The following is a 23,939-nucleotide window of genomic DNA, read 5'->3' on the forward strand; positions in this document are numbered from 1 at the left end:
TTTGCCTTAAAAATGGCTTTGAACTGTGGTGCTGGAGAAGACTCTTAAGAGTCCCCTGGACTGCTAGGAGGTCAAACCAGTCAATCTTAAAGGAAATCAACCCTGATTGCTCATTGGAAAGATTGATAATGAAGCTCAAGCTCAGATATTTTGGCCACCTAATGCGAAGAGAGGAAGACAGGCTCTTTGGAAAAGACCCTGATGCTGGGAAAGATTGAAGGCAAAAGGAGAAGAGGACGGCAGAGGATGAGATGGTTAGATAGCATCAATGAAGCAGTGAGCATGAAACTGAGCAAACTCAGGGAGGCAGTGAAGGACAGGAAGGCCTGGCGCAATATGGGTCATGAAGAGTCGGACACAACTGAACAACAACAACAACAACTATATGATTAGGAATGTATAGGGTTAAGGAGTGTTAACTGTAACCACAATCTCCCTAAGAATTCTCTTCCCCCAAGTTGATCCTTCATACCAACTCATCATTGTTCCTCGGTAACCTGCTGAATGATCCAATCATATGGTCCATGTGCAATGCTGGGTTGGGCCACAGTGTAGCAGATCTGGGGTGCCAGGTTTACCACAAGAGTAAAGTATAAATTGTGACATTCAGTTGTACCTTGGAGCTCTTTGGAGGTAGCAACACAGCGACCTTAGCAAGCACAGAAGAGAACTTTTGGGAACCATATACAGCTGAAAAGATGTATTCATTTCTGCCTTGGCCCAAATTCTTACATTAGAAGGCATGGGATATTTACTAATCCCTTTATTTTATTCTTCATAGGTGTGCACAGTGCTTTAATTTGCAAATTTATTTCTATTTAATTAAATTTCCAATAACTTCAATAATCAATGTTCTCTGGAATGTTATAAATTTACTTAAAATTTTAAGCCATTAAAAAAAACTTTTATAGGTAGCAAAGGAAGGATATAATAAAACATATAAAGGCATTTTACTGGCATTATGTTGGCATAATGTGGGTGCTGAATACATTAAAAAAAACTAACTGTAAAAAGACATGGGAGAAAAAAAAGGGATGGGAAAAGTCTTGGCTTTGACTACCCAAATGGGTCTGTACACACACCTCTTTACAATGAAGCTGATTGTTCCTGTTTACCAGATGGGATAGCTGACTTTCATCATGAAAAGAGTACTTAATATGTCCACTTGATATGTAAGTAGCAGGAGTATGTAATATGTCCATAACAGAGGAGGGAACTACAATGCAAGTCTACAAGAAAAAATATTGTAGTACATATGAATCATTCAATATTATTGTTATAATATTGTTTTAGCTAGGTCTTCTTTTTAGTCTGAGTTTCAATTCCATCTTGAAGCCTAGCAGTCAGTTTAGTTCATAGGTTTGGAAGAGTAAATCATTTGTTCAAGATGAAGTCTAATGGGATACTTTGCAGGACAGTTTTTCTAAACATGGAAGGTATCCTCGAACAGGAATAAAATAATCTCATGGTAATAAAAGGACGGCAACTACCTGGTCCAAGTAGTTGACCACAGCTTCCTTCTCTAGCCGTGTTAATGCAAACTAGGATGCAATTTTTTTTTCTCCTTGGCAAGATCCGTAGCTACCTCTTGACCCTAGATCTCCCTTTAAAATGTGCCTATGCACAATAGGGATAAAGGGGTCTTCTTTTTGGTTCATCACCTTTGAAAAGCAGAGGCAGAATGCGGCTTCTTGCAAATTACTTTCAGTACCTAATTCTTCAATTATCATACCTAATTCCTGATTTCAACCATTATTTGTCTCTGACATCACTTTGGGAGGAAAAAATGGTCAACTATAAAGAAGCAACAGAATTCATCTGTCAGGGGAGTCACATCCAAGGACCCTAATGACAGAATTGGAATCAGACACAGGCAGCTCCCTCCCCTCTTCTATCAGAAGGTCAAACTACTCGTTAAATATATTGTATGTAGTTGACCTTCTGCCTTTGGTTTATTGCCAGGTAAATGTGCAGACTGGAGAGAATTCAGGCTCCCCAATTGCCTAGATGGGGAATCCCACTCACTTCTCTCTCTTATGTGCATGTTGAAAGAAAACCTGGTGCCTGTCAAGTTGGGTTTGCTTGTTTCTTTTTTGGCCAACAAACTGGGAAAAACAGTATTCCTCCTGAAAGGACCAGTGGGATGAAGTTGAACTTTTCCTAGGGTGAGCATAGTGATCCCTATCCAGTTCAGGATCCTGCATGTTTACTCTCAGGCAAACAAGATACAGAGAATTTGCTGTGCATTGCTGCCTTAAGATGAAGTCTGATTCTTAGCTTACTGCATATGCTTCTTCACAGGTCATAACTAGTATGCAAAGACTAAAATACAATATTCCTATAAGCACAAAAAAGAATGTACAATTCCAAAGGGCAGTATCATCAACTATAATCCAGAGCAAATCTTGTGGCCTTTTCATGGGACTTTCTTGTATCATTTCAAGTTTTTTAAAGGGAAAAAAAATCAACGTTATTCAGAATGGGAGTTTCAGAGAAGTCAGAGCAAGTCGCTTCTTGCTATATGGCAGCTTGTAAGCAGGCAAACCTCTGCAGATGGCCAGGGTGCAGCACTGTTGCTATCCCTCCAGGAGAGATTATGTGATAACAGGATCCACACCTGACTCCACACCATGCTTGACTCTACAAACTGAACTATTTATGGACTGCCTACTCTTTTCCTTCCACCTCACCACTGGTTTTCAGGCCATCAACTCTGCCAGATTCACCAACCCAAGGCCAACAGCTCAACCTATTTTGGTGGATATTAAAGGGGCAAAAACAGCTTTCTCCAACCAAATGCCCTCCAGAGATTCAGGCTGAAACTCCCATAATTCCCAATAAGCACAGCCAAGGAGGGCTGCACTATGGTGGATTGATACTGCAGTTTTAGCCTTTGCATCCTTTTAAAAGCTTGCAGACCTGTGTATGGTCTGTCAAGATATTGTGCATACCCAGCCATGAAATGTCTGTAATACAAGGTTGATTTGCACACATATACAGGCAGTGCATAGGATTGGGGATAGATAGTATTAACACTACATCAGATTCCTGTTTCCCATAATATTTCATGGGGGATCCACAGTAGTATTTTTGCCAGGAGCAAAGTCAGTTCTTTTCTCTTTCCTCAATTTGAGAAGGAGAAGGAGCAGAGGAACAATAACAACTACTACTACTACTATCTGGCTAGCCTTCTCTTTGAGAGCCAGTATCACAAAAGGTTGGGTCATCTTTCATTCAGAGTTAGGATATGTCTGGGCAAGAATCAGGGGCAACCACACTCCTGAGATCTCAGCTTACAGAAAGCTGAGCAAAGCTGAATGAAACTTTGCTCAATTGGAAGGGGTCCTTGAGGGCCAGAGTGATTCTTACAAACCTGGAGGGGGATCTACATTGAAAATGTAGATTTCGACCCTATGAAAAAATAATTAGGATAGGCAGTCACCCAGCTGAACCTCCAGGTACACATTAGTTTGTCCTGTTGGGAAGTTTTTAGCCATTTTATCATGGATTTCTCCCTTCAGCCTAGCAGTGGGAGGAATAGAAAGGAAGTTCCTTTGAATATTCCTGCCCCAAAGCCATCAATTCAGAATTTAACGAACTTTGGGCCAATCCAACACAAGAGATAGTTATGCAACCATGCAGTCTTGTTGGGGGAGGGGGTTAATGCAAAATTACCCAAAGCCAAATCTCTAGTTATAAAAAAGAAGCTTACTGGAAAAAGAGGAATACAGGAAAAAGAAGACAAAGCAGCAATCACACACACAGAATTCCAAATAAAATCAATACAGTTAGCTTAACTAAATTAGTTACTGATTACCTGCAAACCTTCAAAACTTTCAGCAAACATTCAAAAGTTGTTGAAGAGAAATCACTTGGGTCTTTGGTCTGGATGTTATTAGGTGGGCCCTCCTTGTTCTTCTTGGGCACCATATCTCCACAATACTGTAGAATACAAAAGTTAAGAAAGGCCTCTTTGTGCAGACTGATCATGGATCTAGCCAGCAAACCATATCTATCTGACAACTTGATCTATCTTCCTAACAATCTGTGGTTGAGAAAATAAAAATGTTGACTAGTTTTTACCAGTTCTGTCACCATGAAAATAGTGATCTAATTCTTTGTAGCAACATCAAGGATTGTTCATTCACCTACTCAGTATGAGATATGCTACTACTATCTCCCAAGAAATGCAATTCTGCAGAGATCTTGAACCTCTGTGTGACCCATCTTCAAGTACTTAAAAAATGGTATCCTATGTCCTGTTCAGCCCTGATCTGCTCAGGGCTGAATACTCCCAGTTCCCTCATTCCTTCCTAACAGAACTTGTTTTCCAATTCACTGTTTTCTGATCATTTTTGTTGCCCTTCTTTACAACTTTTCCAGTTTCTATGGATCTTTCTTAGATGGGGTATCCAAAATTGGATACATATTCAGATGTAGAATACAGCAGAACTACATACAGTTACTGTGGTCTAAAATTGCATTTGTCTTTGTATCAGTTATGTTACACTGCTGGCTGATATTCAGCTTGTGATCAACTACAATTCTAGCACTCTCTTCAACACTTGCTATTCCCAATTGCCTTTCGCCACTTGTGCCTAACCACAGTACGAATATTTTTGGCAAGCGTTTTCTTTCTGCAGTGCCCCGTTATGTCTTTATCTTGTCCCTACCTCAAGTGACAGGCTTAAGTCACACTTTTCTGTACCACAGTTAAAGTAGCATTTCCACTCCTAAGCCAATGCTTCATTATCTACAACATGGGATGCCAAGTTGACCTGTAGTGCATGTGATCATAGCAATGTTTATTGTCCATTTCTGGCTGTCTTCCACTTGTCCATTTGTGCCTCTCCCATGGTTCTTCACAACTTCTAATTTGTTTTTAACAAATTTAAGTAAAAACTTCTCCAGCTTCTAGCTATTTCTGTCTGTCACCATCCTTTTATGGTGGCTGCCACATTTTGAAAGCAAAGGAGTGGATATTTCAGCAGTCGAGAACTGTTAAAAGTCTATTCTTATGTCCCAGGCCATCCATCAAGTTCAATTCTGTTCAGGTCTTCTCAGGGCATTCATTTGAAAGAGACATACTATTATTTTCATGGACGAAGCACAGGGATTTAAAGGGAGACTTCATTCTCTCCACTGATCTTCCATGTTTTTTTTCAATATACAATTACAAAACTGTATGCTTCATGTGTATTTCAAGTTCAGTGAACTTCAGTGTTAGTCACCTTCTGGAAACAGCTGAAAGCAGAGCTTTTCCAGACGGCATTTGGAAGTTGACACCAGATACTGTTTTGGGTTATAAGTTTTTGTATTTTTAATTTGTATTACTGCGTATTCATTGCTTCATTTTGTGAGCTGCCAAGAGTTTATTTATGATTGTGGTGGGATATCAATCCAATTAACAAATAAATAAAGGCTGCCAAAAACCTGGCTGGAGCAATGCTGTGCCAGTGGACGCTCAGACTTAGAGAACAGCACTGGCTATACTTTAAGTTCTTTAACTTGATGATCTTTACTGGTTTAACACAAGGCTGAACGAGCAAAACAGTAGGAATCTGGGACCAACATCCCCCTCCCACTTTGTCTCCTGGACAGAGCATGGAGGAATCTGCAAGTCAGCATTTGTTGCCCATATAGAGAAAGGAAAGGGAAGAGAAAACCAAAGGGATAATGCTGCTTGTATTTCAACATCCTCTGTGAATCCCACCTCTGTGTGTGTGTGTGTGTGTGTGTGTGTGTGTGTGTGTGCACGTGTGAACTATATTCAGCTTGGGTAGTTGAAAAATGAAGCGTAGGAAGAGGAGCACAGAAAGCAGCACAGAAATGATGGACAAGGACCTGCAGCCAAACCTGCCCCATTCCTGCTGCACTGCTGTGATTAGTGGATCTTTTCCCCACCACCTTAAGAGGGAAGGCAGCAAAGCTAGAGGAAACAACCTATCACATTGCCAATCACATGCTGTACGGACATAATCTTCATTTGATTCTTTTCTCCCTAAATGACCATTTAAAAATTTTATTCCATTAATTTCAGGCCATTTTTCCAACCTACCACAATTTCTCTAACCCACCTAGCTCATGCTTATCTAATTAGAATGTCATGGGGTAGTTTGTCAAATGCTTTACTGAAAACAAGACGCCCATAACATTCTCATAATCTATTAGGGAAGTTACCCAGTCACAAAGTAAAAGGATTTTCTGCCTTTTTTAGGGAGCGCTCTTCCCCCATCTCCCAACATTCCAATTTAATATGAAGGTTGAGATTCTGGACTTGGATCTGGAGAGAGTACTTCACATTATTTGTCTTCCAGTAGATTTTGGAGTAATTAAACTTGCCCATCCCTACTGTTTTGAGTAACTTTGAAAGACTGACCATGTGCTTTTAGAAAACATCCACATCTTCTCTTTCGCTGAACAGGGAATTCCAACATTAGAACTGCTTTCTTTTCTTTCTTTGCTTAATTTAACCCAGATGTTCTCTACATGTTCATTCACTTGGATTTCTGAGCAAGCGTGGATAATTTAACATATAGTGCAACTATCCTTCCTTTTCTATTGCTTCTGTTCCTTTTGAACAAATTGTATTTTCTAATCATGGAAAATATCCCACTAGACTATTATACTGATTCAGTCACATTAGACTTCCTGTGCTAAGTGTTCCAGCTCAACTGGTTAATTCTCCACTCTTAGCATAACAACATACGCAGCAAGTGCTATGAACTGTGTGTCACATTTCCTGATTTCTTTTTCTTTTTTAATTGAGTGGTTTAGTAAAGATCAGTTTGGTTGCTCTTACATTTACTCCTTTAGTGCAAAAATCATTATCAAAAGTTGGAGGCTTCTGTCTTTAATCCATAGGATTCGGTTTAAGGGCTGCAAAAATTCAGATGACCTTTCTGTACCTCTTTGCTGCGATCAATGACTATCTGGGATTTTTCAGGCCAGATCTGGTAGCCCTAGTAAAGCCCTCCTAATTAAGCTTAGTACACTTTGGCCACACATATTCTTTCTACTCTTTGTAAGTGGCAACCTATCTAGTGCCAGCAGCCCATCATGCAGATAAAATGGACCTTGGCCCAAGAAATCAAACCTCTTCCACTGACACAACTTTTGTGACACTAACTCAATATCTTTGTCTTATTTTTCAGTTGTCTCCTAAGAGAACACTGCTGAAACCCTCAGGTTCTTCAGCTTCTTTTCTAGGGCTTTGAAGTCCCAAGCACAGTAGTTATAGCTGCTCTTATTGGTATCATCTGTCTCCATGTGGATGTGATGGGAACGAGCTTTATGGGTTTTTTTACAGCTGCTTTGATATATTCCTGATCTGTGCTCTTGTCAGTTAGCATATTTCACATGCTATAATTCCAGCAGGCACACTATAGTTAGTAGAGAGCACCCAACTACTACAACTCTCCTCTTCAGTCCCTTGTAGGTAGCAGTACAATGACCTCTGCTCTTCAAGGCTCCAACCTCTTGCCTTCTAGGTAACACAATCTTCTGTTATTTCTGCCCTGAAGATTCAAGGCCTGTTTCTTCTGCAAAGGCCTGAAAGCTAATTTTGAATTCCGGCATTGTTTCTTGTTTCTGTTTTTTTTTTTTTCTTGTCCACTGCACTTTTTTGTTGATTGTCTTTCTTGGAGAATTACTTCCTCTGTCAGCTTCTGTGGTGGCATTTTTTTTGTTTGGTCTAATCAATCTCTGTCTTCTGTGATGAACTGAAGTATGACAGTCCCTGCTCTAATCCTGTTATTTATTTTTTTCTTCAAGCATTGTTATAAGCTTGGCAACTTTTTTTTCCAAGTTGCTTATTAGTAAGATATCCAGCACAGGAGCTTGCTGAGGATGATATGCCTTCTGTATCTCTAGGCAGGATCCTATATTTGGTGTCAGATGTTTTCTTCAGATTGTCAGTTTTTACAGAAATAGTTGTTGATTCATCAAACAAGGCTAGTACAGTCTGAGTGGTTAAAAGGAAATATTTGGCTAAAAGGTCAGAGGAGAGTTTTGCTGTTAGAATGGTGTTTTACTCATCAGCGGGAACATCATTAGAGGCATGGGTACAAATGCTATCTTCAAAGTGAACAGTATACTTACCAGAAGCAGTATTTTCCTGGAAGTCTTCACTCTATGGGAATCCGTCTTTGTTGGCAAGGGGAAAAGTTGGCGTATCATCTAATTGCTGGAACAGCACTTTGAATCTGTTCACAGAATTACAGAGTTCCAGGAGATGAAGTCCTCTGTTGAAGCCTTTGAGGGGAGGAGCTCATTAATCTTCAGTTGTTCCAGGGTTGGTTTAGTATCCCTTTTTCCTACTGACAGTGCCAGGAGCTTGAAATTAGAGATTGGAAACTTAAATCCATAAAATAAGTAAAATATTAAAATAAAATAAAAAGGGGTCAGAAAGAAGAAACAATAATGAGAACCAGATAAAACAAGAGCTTGTACAGAGCTTGCTAAAAGAGTTGCTGTTCTACCACCAACTTAGAAAAAGAAAAAAACTTGTGGCAAATATACATCAGGATAGCTATGGATCCTACTTTATGTAGGTTCTGCCACAATCCTGTCACTGACCCAGATCAGCCTGAGGAGAGCACTCAGGGCTCTGCTTTGATATTGTAAGGTGGAGCCATTGGTAATAAACCACAAGAAAACAAACATTGTGATATTTTCTAATAGTACCAAAACTTATAATTGGCACATAAGAGTTAAATGCTTGGCAATCAATTCTATTCATTTGGCTAAGGCTCAGTCTAGCCCTTATGGGATTGCTTTCACTAATCACACAGGACAATTGCAGATCAAAATGGTAGGCAAACTGTATACCTGTGGCTTTGCATTTGAGTATTTGCTAATATCAGGGTGGATAAGGCCAATTATAATTAGACACTGGATCAGCAGTACTGATCTTCAAAATGAGCTGAGCCAAACTATAAAGATCAACTGACCACTTAGGGAAACTCAAAAGCTCATCCCAGCAGATGAGCAGACAGTATCTGTCTTGCTTTACCTATTGTAATTAACAATGGGCTTTCTCTAGAGCTCATTTTAATTTCTCCCTCAGCAATCTTGGATTGCAAATTCAGCAAAACTCCACTATGACAGGGGTTATGCCCATGCAGTTCAGGTGAAACGACTCTATGGAACACGTGTGTGTGCTTTAATGCTGAGTATTTTATGCTGACCTGAGACAAAGGCTATTGCAGCTGCTTTTTAAAAAATTGCCTGGTCAAACACAGGAGTTTTACCTAAGTAGCTTTATAAGCTGACAGAGATCCCAGTGTTGTCTATTTAGCTGCCAAATTCTGCCACTCAGCTGCAACAATATATCAGATTACAATTATGGGACAGAGTGACTAATGTGGATATACTGATAGCTAATTGGGAATATAATAAGAAGACACCATGTTTCCCTCTGTAATTTATTTTACTGAGCCTAATCTATGACTGTAAGAACATTTTGTTTTTATTATACTAGGATGTTTTCAACACAAACAGGCCACAAGCATCGCAAGTCACGACTGCAGAGCTGTATCCATTTGTCTTCACTTCTCTCCCTACCAAGAGAAAAGCTTTGATTTCTTTCTGTTCCTTTTTTTCAGGCTCTCAGGTTAGCTAAACGCAGAGTGTGGAAGGTGAAAGGAACATTTGTTAAGGACATGCACACACCCCTTGAATTTTCCTGTCAGACTCCTGCAATTTTTTCCTATTCACTTGCTCAGTGAGCTTGCTGCCTGGAAACTGTCTGCCTTGTATTCCTTCTGCAGTTTTTGTAGTAGCATGTGCTAACCCTTCAAAAGCAATCAGCAAACTTTCTGGGCATATCCTTTGCAATCAGAAGTTATTGAAGTGATGGTTCCACCAGCTGAGCATACAGCCCTCAAAACAAACAGCTTCTCTGCCCCTTTCTTTCTTATCTCTTCTTCCTGTTGAACCCCATTATGAAATTCCTGTTAACCCTTCTTGGTTGCTCATTCCCTGGAAAACAGCTGCCTTATATTCCTTCTAAACTTTGTATGGCAGCCTCAAAAGAATTGCAGCTTGGGTAGGATGATGATTCCCCAGCAGTGGGCAATTTCTTTCTTTCCTACAAAAGGCAGTTTTCCTGTGGGCATAATTCTAAGGCAGGAGTAAGCAGTGACGTGGCTAGAGTCAGAAATGGGCAGAGACACCCATTCTCTGTCTGACCCTCTCTTTTTTCCCGAACAACAGTCTACCAGGGCAGCAGAGGTGTCTGCAGGGTATGGTCAGAAAAGTCAAGATGGTGGCCATGATGGTGGAATAGAAACTCTACCTGGTTTTTGTGTTGCATGTGCATCATCGCACCACCTCTTGACTTTTTTGACCACACCTTGTGGATACCCTTTCAGGGAAGAGACAAATTCCTCTTACCACTGATTGATCTCCTATAGAGAGATCTTGAAAAAACACCAAAAGAACATAAAATTAGCTCCAGATTTGGGCTACATGGCACCAAAGAGATCCAGAACACTCTCGTGCTTTGGTGACTTCTAACAGTCATCTGGATTTTTGCAGCCCAGAACCAGGTGTTCTGACAGAGAGACTGAGGGCCTGAACAGTAGCTGACTAGCGGTGGCAGGGATAAGGGATACAAGCCAGCATTACGTCTGTGGCAAGACAGGGGTCACCAGTGGGAGCAGCACATTTTGTGTTGGTATAGTTTTCTGCCAGCTAAAGGATTGGTAGACAACACTTTAATTGGGCTATGAATAATAGCCTGAGTCTGCAATTCTAAACAAGGAGTAAGGCAACTTACATGGCCCTGAAATCCATGACACAGCTCACTCCCATTTTGTTAATCGGCCTACTGGACATGGGTCTTCCCTTCACTAGGAGCTTCTTCAAGAATGCACGCAGACCTTCTCCTTCAGGCCCGTTCATTACTGCAATTCCATAACAAACAGGATGCCATGAACATCACTACCCCTCTGAATTTAAGCACATTTTCCCCACCTATGCAGAGATACGGTCAGTGTGTATCTTACAGGGTAGGTTTACCAGCTGAATTATCATTGCCCTTTGATATGACTGTCCTCACCTGGGATTCTCCCAATTTGCTGGCTGTGCACGGCGCAGATTTTTGCAGCTCCAGCATAACTGTAGATTTAGCAGCAAAATGGGCAGCGAGGCCGTGGGGTTGATGGTAACGTTGCTTCACAATCGAACTAATAAATAAATACAGCTGACCAAAGGGGGCAGAGGAGGACGAAGGGCCATTATATCCAGGAACTAAATCACGGCGGCTGAGAGAAAGCGAGGAGGAAATAAATCCGTTTTCCTGTTGATCAATGCTTGCTCCGATCTCTCATTTCCGAGCGTGCCTGAGCGCCCCCCACCCCGTCATCTGCCTGCGGAAGGCAAATGCTGGAGCAACTTCACGCGGGGGGGGGGGCGAAATAGGAAGAGCGGAAGTGGAGCGGGAATGCTGATCTCTCGCAGCAGAAGCTCGCGCCCCCTTCCCCGTGAGGTGCATGAATCATCGCTGCAACGCGCTTCTCCCGCCAGGCTCCGACAGACTCCCCGCTCCCCCGGCCCCCAAACACACACACAGGGCCCAGACGCTGCCTGCGGAAAGAGCCCGTCGCAGGGGCGTAGATACAGCGAAGGCAGCCGCCTGGGGATCCGCAGACACAGGGTGTCTGGCGGGCTCCTCTTCGTTGCCCGACGGCTTCAAACCAGCGGGTCGCGCAGGGTAAAGCTATCGCGTCCGCCGCGAGCATTTGGAGGGCCACTAAAGGTCAGCAAAGATACGGGGTTTTCTGTGTCTCTTTGCTACCAACTCTAGCGGTCACCAGGTGTTTTGCAGCCCGGAGAGAGTAGCCACGAGGGCTACCGAGGTGCGCAAGGAGCGAGCAAGGGACGAGGGCAGAGCAGCTCCGCTCTCCGGCCGCTCCTCCAGCCTCAGCAACGCGTGCCGGAAGGGGAGCCCTCGGAGGCTTCCCCGGCAGTCGCTGCTGGCCGTCCGTCCGTTCGCTCGCCTTTCCGCTCTCGTTCTCCTTCCTGTGAGGAACGAGGGGAGAGGCAACAACCCAAACCGACCCTTGCCGCCCTCAAGTAGCCATCCGTATCTTTGCGGCCCGGGTGAGAGGTTTGCCTCGCAGTCCATAATCCAGACGGAACGGAGTCTCTGCTTGTCCCTGGCCCATCATCCAGACAGCCCAGAGACCATCCTCCACTCCTACCGTAGACCCATTTTCAATTTTTTGTTTTTTGTTCTCAAGCCTTATCTTTAGGGGAAAAAAAGTTGTGCTTGGTCCAACTGGCACAAGCAGGATAATAGGAACAAGAACAATTATTACTACATCTACAGTAGTGCTTGTTTGGAAACTGGAAAAGGTGCAAACAACATCAAATTCTTTTTGACTGGTGCTGCAACATTTGCAGTGCTCTGTGAAGCTCTTGGCTCAGGTTGCTTCAGGGAGGCCAAAGGATATTTTTCCAGCTGAGGAGTGAGAGAAGAATCAGCTTTCACCTCACCCAGTCACGTGTTTCTCACTGGCCTTCCCCACCTACACACAGTTCAGTGGGGAAGGATGAATCAGCCCAGCGGAAGAAATGGAGCTGTGTCATTTTCAGTTCTTCCTAGGCTGCTGAGAAGGGCTGCACAACCTGGGCAGAGGCTGTTTTTTTAGCTTGGGGTCTGCCAAGTGTGGCATTATGGCTCAGCCTTCATAACATGGCATTGTCCCATTAAAAATGCTGAAATCAACAAGGGACACTTTGAGAAGTTGTCTGGCTATGGAGTACGAAGAAACTTAGTGTATTCAGACAGAATGGGCACAAAAGTGATTATCTTACCCTTTGAATGGGATAACCTTCCAAGCGGTGATTGTGTTGTTAATTCCTGAAGTCAAGAATTGGCTCTTCAAAAATTATTACTACTCTCAGTTTTTAATAATCTGCTTTACTGGTGGTGTTGTATGGTTCAGGCTTATAATGTCCCTGATTACAGTTGGCTAAATTCCCTTTTATCACCACCATTCTAACCAAAAGCAAACATCTCAAGCTTAGCTCCAACTGTTACTAAACAGAGAGGAATTCTGCCACTGGGACACTTGTCTCAAAGCTTTCCATTTGGGTCACTGGTAGTGACTCCCTTACAGATGTGCAACCTGTAAGAAGATACCTCCACTTAAAGTTTAGCTGACAGGTTGCTAGATATGGGAGCAAGTGCACTATTAGGTACCCAGGTTTTATAGGACTTCACAAGTTCTTTGATTTTTCCAGAAACATCATCCTCGAAGATTCCTGATACAGTAGGTCTCTTTATGTACAAAACATATTTGTCTAAGAACTCCTTTAAAAGCCCAAGAATTCCTGCCAAGGTCCCTATGAGTTATGCACCATGCCTACCTCAGGCAAGGACAGGAAGGATCAGACTGCAACATGCACATATGGCAGAGAACAGGAATGGAGATCACTTGGAGCCAGTTCAAACAGAACTAGGCAATGTAAGCATTTGAGCTAATTGGGAAGCCAATGACAACAGCACCAACATTTGATAGTGGCTCCTTTCTTTCAAATGACACAGTTGGATCCTCCTCCCACAAGAACTGATGACACAATTTGTCTGGATATGGGACCAGCCACAGGGTAATTAGTATCCTTGTTATTATTATTCCTTGGGTGCAACACAGTTGTAGATCATTTGCAAGGAACCAGGTGCACAAAGGTATATTTAATACCTGTGGAAGGGCCTTTATTTCTTAATGATCATTTTGGTTGGCTCTTGAGGAAACAGGCGAGAACATTAAGAGAGGCAATCATCTTGGATAGCTGCTCTGTGGTGAGTGGAGCAGAGTCTTATTAAATCTTAATGTGAGCTTTATTCCTGGGAAATGTACAAAGCAATTAGGTAAAAATTTCTCATAATTTAATTAGAAAAAATATGTGGGAAAGAGTGCGTCACGTGGCATTTCAGTTGGAGTCAATTCTATTCTGAAAAGGGAAAGGCCAACCATACAGGATAAGATACACAGCATTGCTTCCCCACCTGGCTTTACAAAGACGGTGGTATTTCTTCACGTTCAGGGCATGGAAGGTGATGTCAGAGGAGAGAGCAGAACAGGCAGAATGACATCACGGTTACACTCTGTCCCTGATGTCACCCAACCCACCAGAGGAGACAAGAGGTTGGATTCGGCCTGGGGAAGCATGAAATAGATATAAGCATTAAAGGATTGTTATCAAAGATTAAGAATTAGCTATAGAAAAAAAATCAAACTTGTATTCTAACAGATTTTGTAAGCTAGAGCCCAGCTTATCAGAAATGTGGAGTTATTGGCATGTATTAGTGAACTTTGTGGAAACGGAAGAGTTCCACTAAGAAAAGTGAGGCAGTTGCCTCAGGTGACAGATAATGGGAGGTTAGCCAAGTGTTGGAGGCTGTGTGCCTTCTGGCCTCTGGACTCCCTAAATGAGGTTGGAGGAGAGCTATGTGTCAGTGTTGAAGAAGTATGACATTGCCAAACCTTCTGGCTTTTGTGTATAGAAAGGCGGGGAGGAGAAGCCATCTTGTTCTTTGCCTCAGGCAGCACCGTCATTTGGGCTGGCCTAGAGACAGGATTTAAATATAGATCCTCCATGAAGTGCAAGAATATCACAGTCCATTTGTGCTCTGCACAGTCAGCAGTAGAAAGATAAAAGCCAGGAGCGAGAGCACTGTCAAGTCCTCTTCTTCCTTTCCTCTGCATCTTGTTGGCCACTGCCGCCCCCTCTGTTTACAGGAGAGAGTTGAGTTTAAGGAAGCAGAGGCTTTTTCTCTCTTGTGCAGGAAGTATTTCACCCTGCAGGATCTGTGGCATGCAAGTTGTGCACTAAGATGCCATCTTCTGGAAGCTGGCAGTTGTAAGTGAATGTATTTTGACAGGAGAAGGAAGCTCACGCACTGACTCGCTGTTAGCAAACAATAAAGGATTGTCCCCAGGAGCTGATGGTGGTCTTTGCTTTTATGGCAGAGAGTTGGCTTAATTTTGGAACCCTTCAGCTTGCAGATGATGGATTAGTACGAATATTAAGCAGATGGAGAGATGTCCATACGAATCATTGGCCAGCATAATTTTCTTTCCATCATTCTAGTCTGATTCCAGATTTTCTTTCCATCATTCTAGTCTGCAATCACAGTCTGTTTGATAATCATGATTACTACCAAATCAGATGTCAGATCCCTTATTCTTTCTTATTCCTTCCTCACCCTTCAGACAGTCTATCCACTTTCAAAAGTTATTTATTATATGTTTTGTTATTCAGTTAAGCCTATTATATTTATCTTCCTCCTCTACTTCTGTTTAAAGAAAACGATTTTTAGAAATACTGAAGGGCTTTCCTCCCATCTGTGTGTGTGAGTGTGTGTAATTAGATACATCTTAAGAAGAATTAAATTAACTTGCTCTGGAAAAACGGTTCTTATCACAGTTTTGCTCTTAAGAGTCCCCCAGTGAATGAAACAAATTAGTAAATCTGATCCATTGGCCAGAGACATACTGCAGATGCCATTTCTATAGCTCCCCAGCAGTAAATGTATAAAATGAATGGAGCAAGTAAATAGGTGTCGATGGGAATAGATATGTGCTGAAAATCTCCACATCCCAATCCAATAAAGAAGATCTCCAGCAGAGACATGTGTGCAAATGCACATCCACATCTCTTGTGCAATTGGTCAGGGGAGGGGAGGGATATGCAACAGATATGGATATGGACTTCTGTGTATACAACTGAAGTGGAAATGGAGGCCCACTCATGTTCATATTGCAGCGCTCTTCCAATCCTCCCTTTCGTAATTCAACCTGCAAATCTTAACAGACTATTGACAGTTCCAAAAAGGAAAGATAAACACTGTCTGCTGAGTTGCTTGCTGCTCCTGCTGCCATCACGTTGCATAGAACTGGTCCTGAATTGAAGAATTGAATCCTTTCTTGAAACATGGAACAGAGCTAGGGAACACTTGACCCTTCAGATCATGTTGAACTGTAACACCCAGCAGTCACAGCCAACACAACTGATGGTGAGGAATATTTGAAGATTTAGCACACAGCTTCCCTATTCTTGAATTAGATGACACATCTGATGCATCTATTAGCAGAATCGCATAAACAGATGCAACATTATACTATTGTAGAGTGTGAAGTTCACTTTAATTAACTAGGGTGGGGCAATTCTGCCTAGAGGTACCTGATGGGAAAGGGTTGCTGGGAGTAGGGAATTGATTTTATGAGTCTGACTGGACAGCTCTATTGGATTTGTGCATGAAAGAAAGGTACAAGAGGAGCTGTCTGACTCTGAATGAAGACTGCTGATGGAGAGACTGCAATCCTTTAAGTTCTGTGTCTTCAAATCAGTGTTGACTCCTGGCAACTGTCTTGACAAGTCCCTGTAGCTTTCTTGGCAAGATTTCGGAAGGGGTTTGCCATTGCCTCCTCCCGAGGGCTGAGAGAGAGTGACTGGCCCAAGGTCACTCAGCTGGCTTTGTGCCCAAAGTGGGACTACAACCCATCGTGTCCTGGTTTGTAGCCTTTACCACTACACCAACCTAGCTCTCTTCTATGTTCTAACTTTCCTAAAACTTGGGAGACACTGGTTTGTGATTCTATTCCTCTCCCTTTTGGCATTTCAGTATGCTTGTTATATTACCTTTCCAAACAAACTCAGATTAATCTTAATTATGGTTATATAGATGACTTATAGTTGAAATCCATCACTGCTTACAGTTAAAGCATACTACAGTGCAGATAACTTAACATGGAAGTTGAAGTTTCTGATTTCTGCTTGAGTGAGCCATAATAAAGAATGCATGGGGCTCACTGAGTTGGTATTTGTAACATTAAATCAGGCTTTAACATTAGGCATGAACATAGTTAATGAGAGTTTTAAAAATCAATATAATTCTTAAGCTCTAAAAATGGATGAGGATGCCCTAGGAGATCAATAAAAAATTTGCTCAGATGAGTCGCTTTGTACATATGAATAAATTGTTGAGGTATATTCTGTGGAATGTAAAGGCTTAGGTTAATGGATATTGGTATGACCAATTATAAATTACATGACCCTTTACAACGTGAAAGAGAAAAGAGAGAGAAAGGTTGTGGAATATCAAAATGTATCACAAGATATTGATGTCTCATTTAAGCTCATACATACTTGAAATACTCCTGAATTTCAGTGGATATATAAAACAATATATATCAAGAATATCAAGAAGTAGAATGTATCAGTTACTTCCAAAGGGTTAGTGCTAGCTGTAGTATAGCCATCAATGGTTGGCTTTCTTCTTATTCTTTAGCTTAACTTGGACCTTGCATATGAGCATATTGTTATCTGTTCCACAAGCAGATCTGTTCCACAAGTACCTGGCCATGTCTTTGATGCTATAACTGTGTTCCTCCACCTCCTTTTAGCAATAATATAATCAGTTTCCATCTGTGTATGTGTATTCCATCTGGTAATGTCCATGTACGAAGGCATTGTTTGGGTTGTTTGAAGACAATGTTAGTTATGAAGAAATCATTGGAGGGGCAGACATCGATAAGTCAGTCTGTTTCATTTCAGTTTCCTAAACCAAACAATCCAGCTACATTTTCCTCCTTCATGTTTCCAACTTTGGTATTCCAGTCTCCAGTCACAAGCATCACATCTTGCTGTTCTGTTCATTTAAAATTGAATTTGATCATATAGTTCATCAACCTCTTCTTCTTCTGCATCTGTGGTTGGAGCATAAACTTGGATAATCATCATATTAAGGGGTTGTCCATAAAGTCTAATTTATATTATTCAGTCATTGACTGCACTGTAGCCAAATACTGTTCTTGTTGTACCCTTCCTAACTATGAAAACACCATTCCTTGTTTTTTGTTTTGTTTTTCATGTCCTGAGTAATAAACAGTGTGGTCTTCTGCGTGAAAGAGTCCAGTCCAAGTCCATCTCAATTTGCTGATGCCTAAGGTGTCAATTTAAAGTTGTTTCATCTTTTACTTTGTTGAGCTTTCCTGTGTTCATGCTTCTTACATTCTGTGTTCCCACTGTAATTCTGTCTTGCAGCTTCAGATTTACTGTATGGCAATATCAGCAACTAGACATCCCAAAGCTATAATCTAGCCACGTAATAAACATCATTAGTTCTCTGAAAGATCCTCAACTCTTCCTCAGTAGCATGTTGAGTGCCCCATCCATTTTATATTTTCTATCCATATGGTTTTCTTAGTAAAAATACAGAAGTGGTTTATCATAGCCTTCTTCCACACAGTATGAATTGATGCTTTGCGATTGTCACTAGAGTGATCATCTGCCTCCAGCATCTTCCTATATTTCTGGTGCCTAATATACCTGTAGATGCCTGCTTACTTTAGCTGGGCAGTGGGGATAACCTTCACACCTTGGGTGACCCTGTTGGGAATATGATGTAACATGTTGTGAGAATAACCTTGGGAGACAGGAGGAAGAGTTGCAGCCAGAGCAATGCAGACAAGAATTATCTCAGCCCACAGAAGGAATGGGGATGGAGAAAGTGTCTCAGAAGGGACCCCCCCCCTCATATTTCTCTGGAAAGCAAAGGCATGGGAGGGGAGAAGTGCTTTCGGACTTGCAAGATTCTGTACTATAACCTTACAATAAAGGTAGTATTAGTACTCATGGTTTTGGTTTCCTATCTGGATACCTTGAAGGGCTGACATATACTATACTCTTGGCCTACGCTCCTGACGTTTTTCACTCAACCCTTCCAGGAACGAACACACACACACACCACCACCACCACCATGATGAGGTAGCACAGCAGGGGTGCAGGGGGGAAAGAGAAAAAAGTATTGATTTTAAAAGAAAAAAAATGCTACTAAATAAAGTATATCTTTTCTGGACAGTGATTTAGATGGGTTAGATAGTCCATCGGAGTGGACTATCAGGGAACATGCAGCCTCTACAAGACTCAGAAGTGTCAAAAGTCAAGAAAATATCCAACAGAAATATAGATAGGTTAGTTACATCACTGGTCATCAGTGATATCATGGGAACTGTTCAGTATATGTCTGTGATACTCTCATTAATAGATCTGATATATTTTCAGTGTCATAATATTCTGCTTACAGAGAAAAGAGCTGAATTTCCACAGATCTAATTAACTGCAATCTGAACTCTGAATAAAGGCAGAGTTCCCACTGTTAAGGCAAGACGTCTGTTTCCTGTACTTATGTAAGAAATGTTTACTGGATATAAGATCATTTTGCTGTACATGCATGCATATGTTCCTCCAATGACTCATCCACGTTCAGAAGCAGGCAGCTGTATTAGTATAATCTATACATATAGATTTTCCATGGAAGCTTTTAAAAAGATATTTGAAAAGTATTTTTGGAAGCTGTAAGTTACAGTAAAAGAAAAGGGGGGGGGAATATGTGTTAGTGTTTATGGGTTGCTGCCGCCTAAAGATGAAAAATAATAACATCCTGAAATGTTTAATTTTCCCCTGTATTATTATTATATTATATTATTTTATATTATATTATAATTTATCAAATTTGTATGACCACCCATCTCACAAAAAGTGACTCTGGGTGGTGTGCAACAATCTGATAAAACAACACACATATAAAACACTCAGTATAAAAATATAAGAATCAACATTTAAAACATAAATAATATAAAAACAAAATATACAAACCCTAGACAAAGAATAAAAATAGCCATCTTAGCAATGGAGCCATCTAAGCAGGTCTCCAGTTCTCGGGGAACACCAGGCCTGGTGACATAACCAGGTCTTGAGGGACTTCCGGAAGGAATGCAGCTAATCTGATTTTGGGGGGAAGAATGTTCCATGAGGCACAGGCCACAGCAGAGAAAACCTATCACTTGGGACCCACCAAATGTATGTCCCTAGCTGATGGTACCTGCAGCATGCCTTCTTTGCCAGATCTAATGAGGTGGGCTTATGTAATCGGGGAGTGGCGGTCCCTCAGATAACCTGGTCCCATCCCATGAAGGGCTTTAAAGGTTAAAATCAGCACCTTGAATTGGACCCAGAAGGAAACTGGCAGCCAATGCAGCTCACGGAGCAGAGGTGTAACACACTGTTCTAGGAGCACACATAACTGCCTGCGGAGCTGCGTTCTGTACCAGCTGAAGCTTCTGGATACTGTTCAAGGGCAGCCCCATGTAGAGCACATTACAGTAATTAATTTAATCAACTGCAATCTAGTGTAAGGGATTGCTGTTCCTCTGAAGAAACAGGTTTCAAGGCACTCTTTATCTATAAAGCCCTAAATAATTTGAGATGGGGCTATATAAAAACCTGTCTCTTTCCAGAAGAAGCTGCATATAATTTATGATCCTTTTCAGAGGGACCCTGTTACATCATAACATCAAGATTATTTAATTTCTGGGGGATACAGGATGCCCCCATTATATGATTCTCTCTATAAGGACACCAGGTATTCCATCTTTTCCTTCCTATACATGGATGGTAAAGATTGTTTTTGTTGGTTCCAAAACTTTACTATGGCAATGCTCTTTGTAGACCACATCTAAGGTCACAGCAGAGGTGCTGAGTCCAAGTTTGAGTCAAATATTTTAAAAAATGTTTAATCAGAAGAGAGAGTTTAAGAAAAAGCAAAGGGAAAAAGTGGAAAAAACTGTTTACTAATGTTGAGACTATGGAACTTGCATTTAGTCTTAGGCTCTTCCAATATGCAGTGTATATTGTAATATCATGGAGCATCTGACTGATGTCATCCTTGAATCATCATTTTATGTTTCATCCCCCTTTGTCCATTTGTCTGTTATTGAAGAGGAGACTCAGAAGCACAAATCTCTAATGCATGGATGCTTCTTAATAATTAACTCCTGTTATATTATTATTCATTATAACTCTTGTGTATATGTGTCTGTGTATGTGCATACATATCCATGTGCATGGACATGGGTATGTTAATTCTGTGGGAATAGTACCTGCCTCTTTAAAATAGTTTGCTAAATCAATAAGAACTGATTGTGACTGCTTGCAAAGTCTAACTTTGGCTCTTTCTAGAAGCAAGTCAGCTGTAAGAATTCTATGCAGCATAGTAAATGAAATATTTACCATTTTATGTTGTTTCTTTTCATAAAACAACATTGCTTTGGTATCAGCAATGACTGCTCTCATCCTTCCTGTACCTGTTTCCTGCCCTTTTATGTATGTACAGGGGTTTCTCACATCTGTGCCTGAACTTTTCTATATTCTGCCAACTAGAATTCCAGAAGTTCAAAATACCAAAACACTTTTTAAAAACTAGCCCTGTACCTCTTTTTTCATCCTTTTTCAGGCATATTTTATTGTGTATGTACATGTGCTAATGAACTATTATTCCGTAGGGACAGTTTATTCACAAATTAATTTCTCTCTGTTGACCTCACCATCTCCAATTTCATGACAAGGTTTCATGACAAGAACAGCTTCTTCCATTGCTAGAAAGCACTGGAAAGCTTTATGGTTTAGGCTGTCATTAGCTTCAAGACCATCTGATCCAGAGGCCTTGTAATATTTTTTTGAATAAATTTTAATATGGGATATGTTTTAATGTTTATTGTGTGCTGCCTAGAATTGTCTAGCATAGAAATTAAAAGGCATTCATGTCTAACTAAATGAGGGGGGGCAGAACTTTAATAGGGGTCACCTCCAAGGTGGGCATTGGCTTTTGCTGACCTTTGCCTAATTCACTGCTGCCTTAGATATGGGTTGGTTCATACATCACACAAACTCAAGGTTTGCTTAGCCAAGGTTTAATAAATAAACCCAAATTGGCTGTGTTCACCTATCACACTAAGCCATAAATTATGATTTGTAAAGTGCAGTAGCTCAGTTGTCATAAGCCAAAACCCACCCTTTGTCTTCCTGCATACGCACACAGTGCTGTTCTATACCTTGGTCATCCTTGCCATTCTATTAGGACAAATTCCTTTACCATTTGTTTGGGGTCAGCCTTTCCCAACGTGAGTCTGTCCAGATATTTTGTTTTACAGTTTAGGCCAGTACAGTAATTGATAAGAAATTATGGCATGATAGGCTAAGATATCTGGAGGGAGGTAGACATAAAAAGGCTACTTAAGGTGGACATCCACTACTGACTTCAATTTGTCTTCTTTTGATCTTAGATTATTCCTTGCTATTGCACAGGCTAAGAGGCTTCTCACTTAGAACTTGACACTTAATAATGGAAATCATATCACAAGAGTAATAACTGTATTTTTCACCCTTATGTTCAGATTGAATTCAGTACAGTATAGTACAAAGATTCTGTTTGTTTAATGGTTTGAGAATACCATTTGTGAAATGCTACTTTCAAAATGTTGGCCTCTTCACCCCAGAATGGTCTCCTTTGAGAATCATGGCATGGAAAACAAGGCCTGTCTGGAGTTGAAAAAAAATGTTAGCGTCTAGATAAGTTGGCATATTATATTTGTCATCTTTGAAGCCTTCTTTCAGCTGAACTTGCCAACTGAAATTATGCCCCTGGGATCTATAATGTTATGGATTGCTAATTAGTTGACAGACAGCAGATAATAGGAATAAAAGGTTTCTTTTTCAGTGGGAGGAGGAAGGAAGCAGAATCTCTAAGGGTTCTGTCATTTGTGTTGGGAACAGTGCTTTTTAACACACATAAATTATCATAACCAAGGGGTTAACAGGTGGCCAAGTTTGCAGATTACATAAAACTGTTCGCTTTTGAAAACTAAAAGTTAAGGAGCTCCAAAAAATCTCTTCAAATTGGGTGAATATTCAACAAAATTGAAAATGAGGTTGTTTAAGAAAGTTTAAAGTGAAGGATACTGGGGTACAAAAAGCTCACTTCACATATACGCAGATGGGGGTCTGTGCTGTCTATAATTAATCAGAAAAAAAATCTTAAAAGAGTCACGGGATACCTTAGTGAAGATGTTGACTTAGTGTGCAAAAGCTGTAAATCAAACAAATTCTATACTAAGATGTACAACAGTGGAAGAATAATGAAACCCCACAGCGGAGGAGTGGATTGTGAAAATGTCAGAATTTGCAGAAATGGCAAAACTGACCTGTTTGGTCAGAAAAAAACCAAAAACTTTTCTGAAAGACTGGAAACATTATATGGACTTTTTGCTGAAAGAAGAAATGAAATGATGATTTATAGATTTGAAGATTAAGAAAGATGTGGATTAAATGAGGTCTTGAAGGGACTTGTATAATATCTAAGAGGGAGGAGGAACACTAAGATTGTAATTATCTGTTGAAAAGAAGATTGTAAGTCATTCGTATATTTCTTTAGGTTTTTTCTCTTTTTTGTTTCTTGCACTTTTTTTCTTTCCCTTTCCTTTTTCTTTCTTCTTTCAATTTGTCTTTTATTCCATGAAAAAAAAATCTTAATAAATATAAATAAGAATTAAAAAAACCTAATTCTATACTAAGGATTATTATGAAAATGGTTGAAAATAAAACTGGCAACATTGTAAAGTCCTTATTCAAATCTATGGTATGTTCTCATCTGGAATATCATGCCCAGTTCTGGTCACATTTGAAAATGGAAGATTTGGGGGGGGAAAGTATAGAAAGGGGCAACTGAAATGATCAGAGGGCTCAATATCTTTAATATGAGAAAAGAGAGAAACATTTGGAATTCTTTACTTTGGATAAAAGATGATTAGAGGAAGACATGATCAAGGTATATAAAATCATGCCTAGGATGTACAAAGTGAGCAGGGAGTTTCCCCCCCCCCCTCAGAAATTTAGGACCAGGAGATATCAAAGAAATCTACTGGAAGATCTAGAATAAAGAAAAGGAAATACCTTTTGACATAGCAGATAATATGTAGGATTTATTATCACAGAACATGGTGATGGCCATTAACTTGGTGGCTTTAAAAGGTGATTGGATAGATTTGTGGGGGTCATGACTTTCCAAAGGCTATTAGCCTTAAAGACT

The 23,939-nt window shown here is 40.7% G+C and overlaps 1 protein-coding gene across 8 annotated transcripts in view; it reads right to left on the reverse strand.

Annotated features, from left to right (window-relative positions):
• The window catches only part of LOC112542311 (uncharacterized), a 50,510-nt gene extending 27,163 nt beyond the window's left edge, over window positions 1–23,347 (reverse strand). For 2 of the 8 annotated variants that reach the window (XR_015794771.1, XR_015794768.1), the window contains exons 1-3: window positions 10,781–23,344; window positions 8,101–8,334; window positions 3,818–3,942 (exon numbers count right to left, since the gene is read on the reverse strand). Coding sequence is in view for 1 of the 8 variants with exons in the window: in XM_088133758.1 (XP_087989884.1) it covers window positions 3,818–3,942; window positions 8,101–8,178 (203 nt within the window). In the remaining 7 variants the exon portion in view is untranslated. Of the gene's footprint in view, window positions 1–3,817; window positions 3,943–8,100; window positions 8,356–10,780 lie in introns of all 8 variants that reach the window. The other 6 variants (XR_015794772.1, XR_015794770.1, XR_015794774.1 and 3 more) reach the window with 6 other exon arrangements.
• Window positions 23,348–23,939: the final 592 nt, after the last annotated feature.

The sequence above is a fragment of the Python bivittatus genome, unplaced genomic scaffold (assembly GCF_059951505.1).
Source record: "Python bivittatus isolate LINGU-HERP-01145 unplaced genomic scaffold, Pbiv_v1 ctg000080_np1212, whole genome shotgun sequence".
Taxonomy (NCBI): Eukaryota; Metazoa; Chordata; class Lepidosauria; order Squamata; family Pythonidae; genus Python; species Python bivittatus.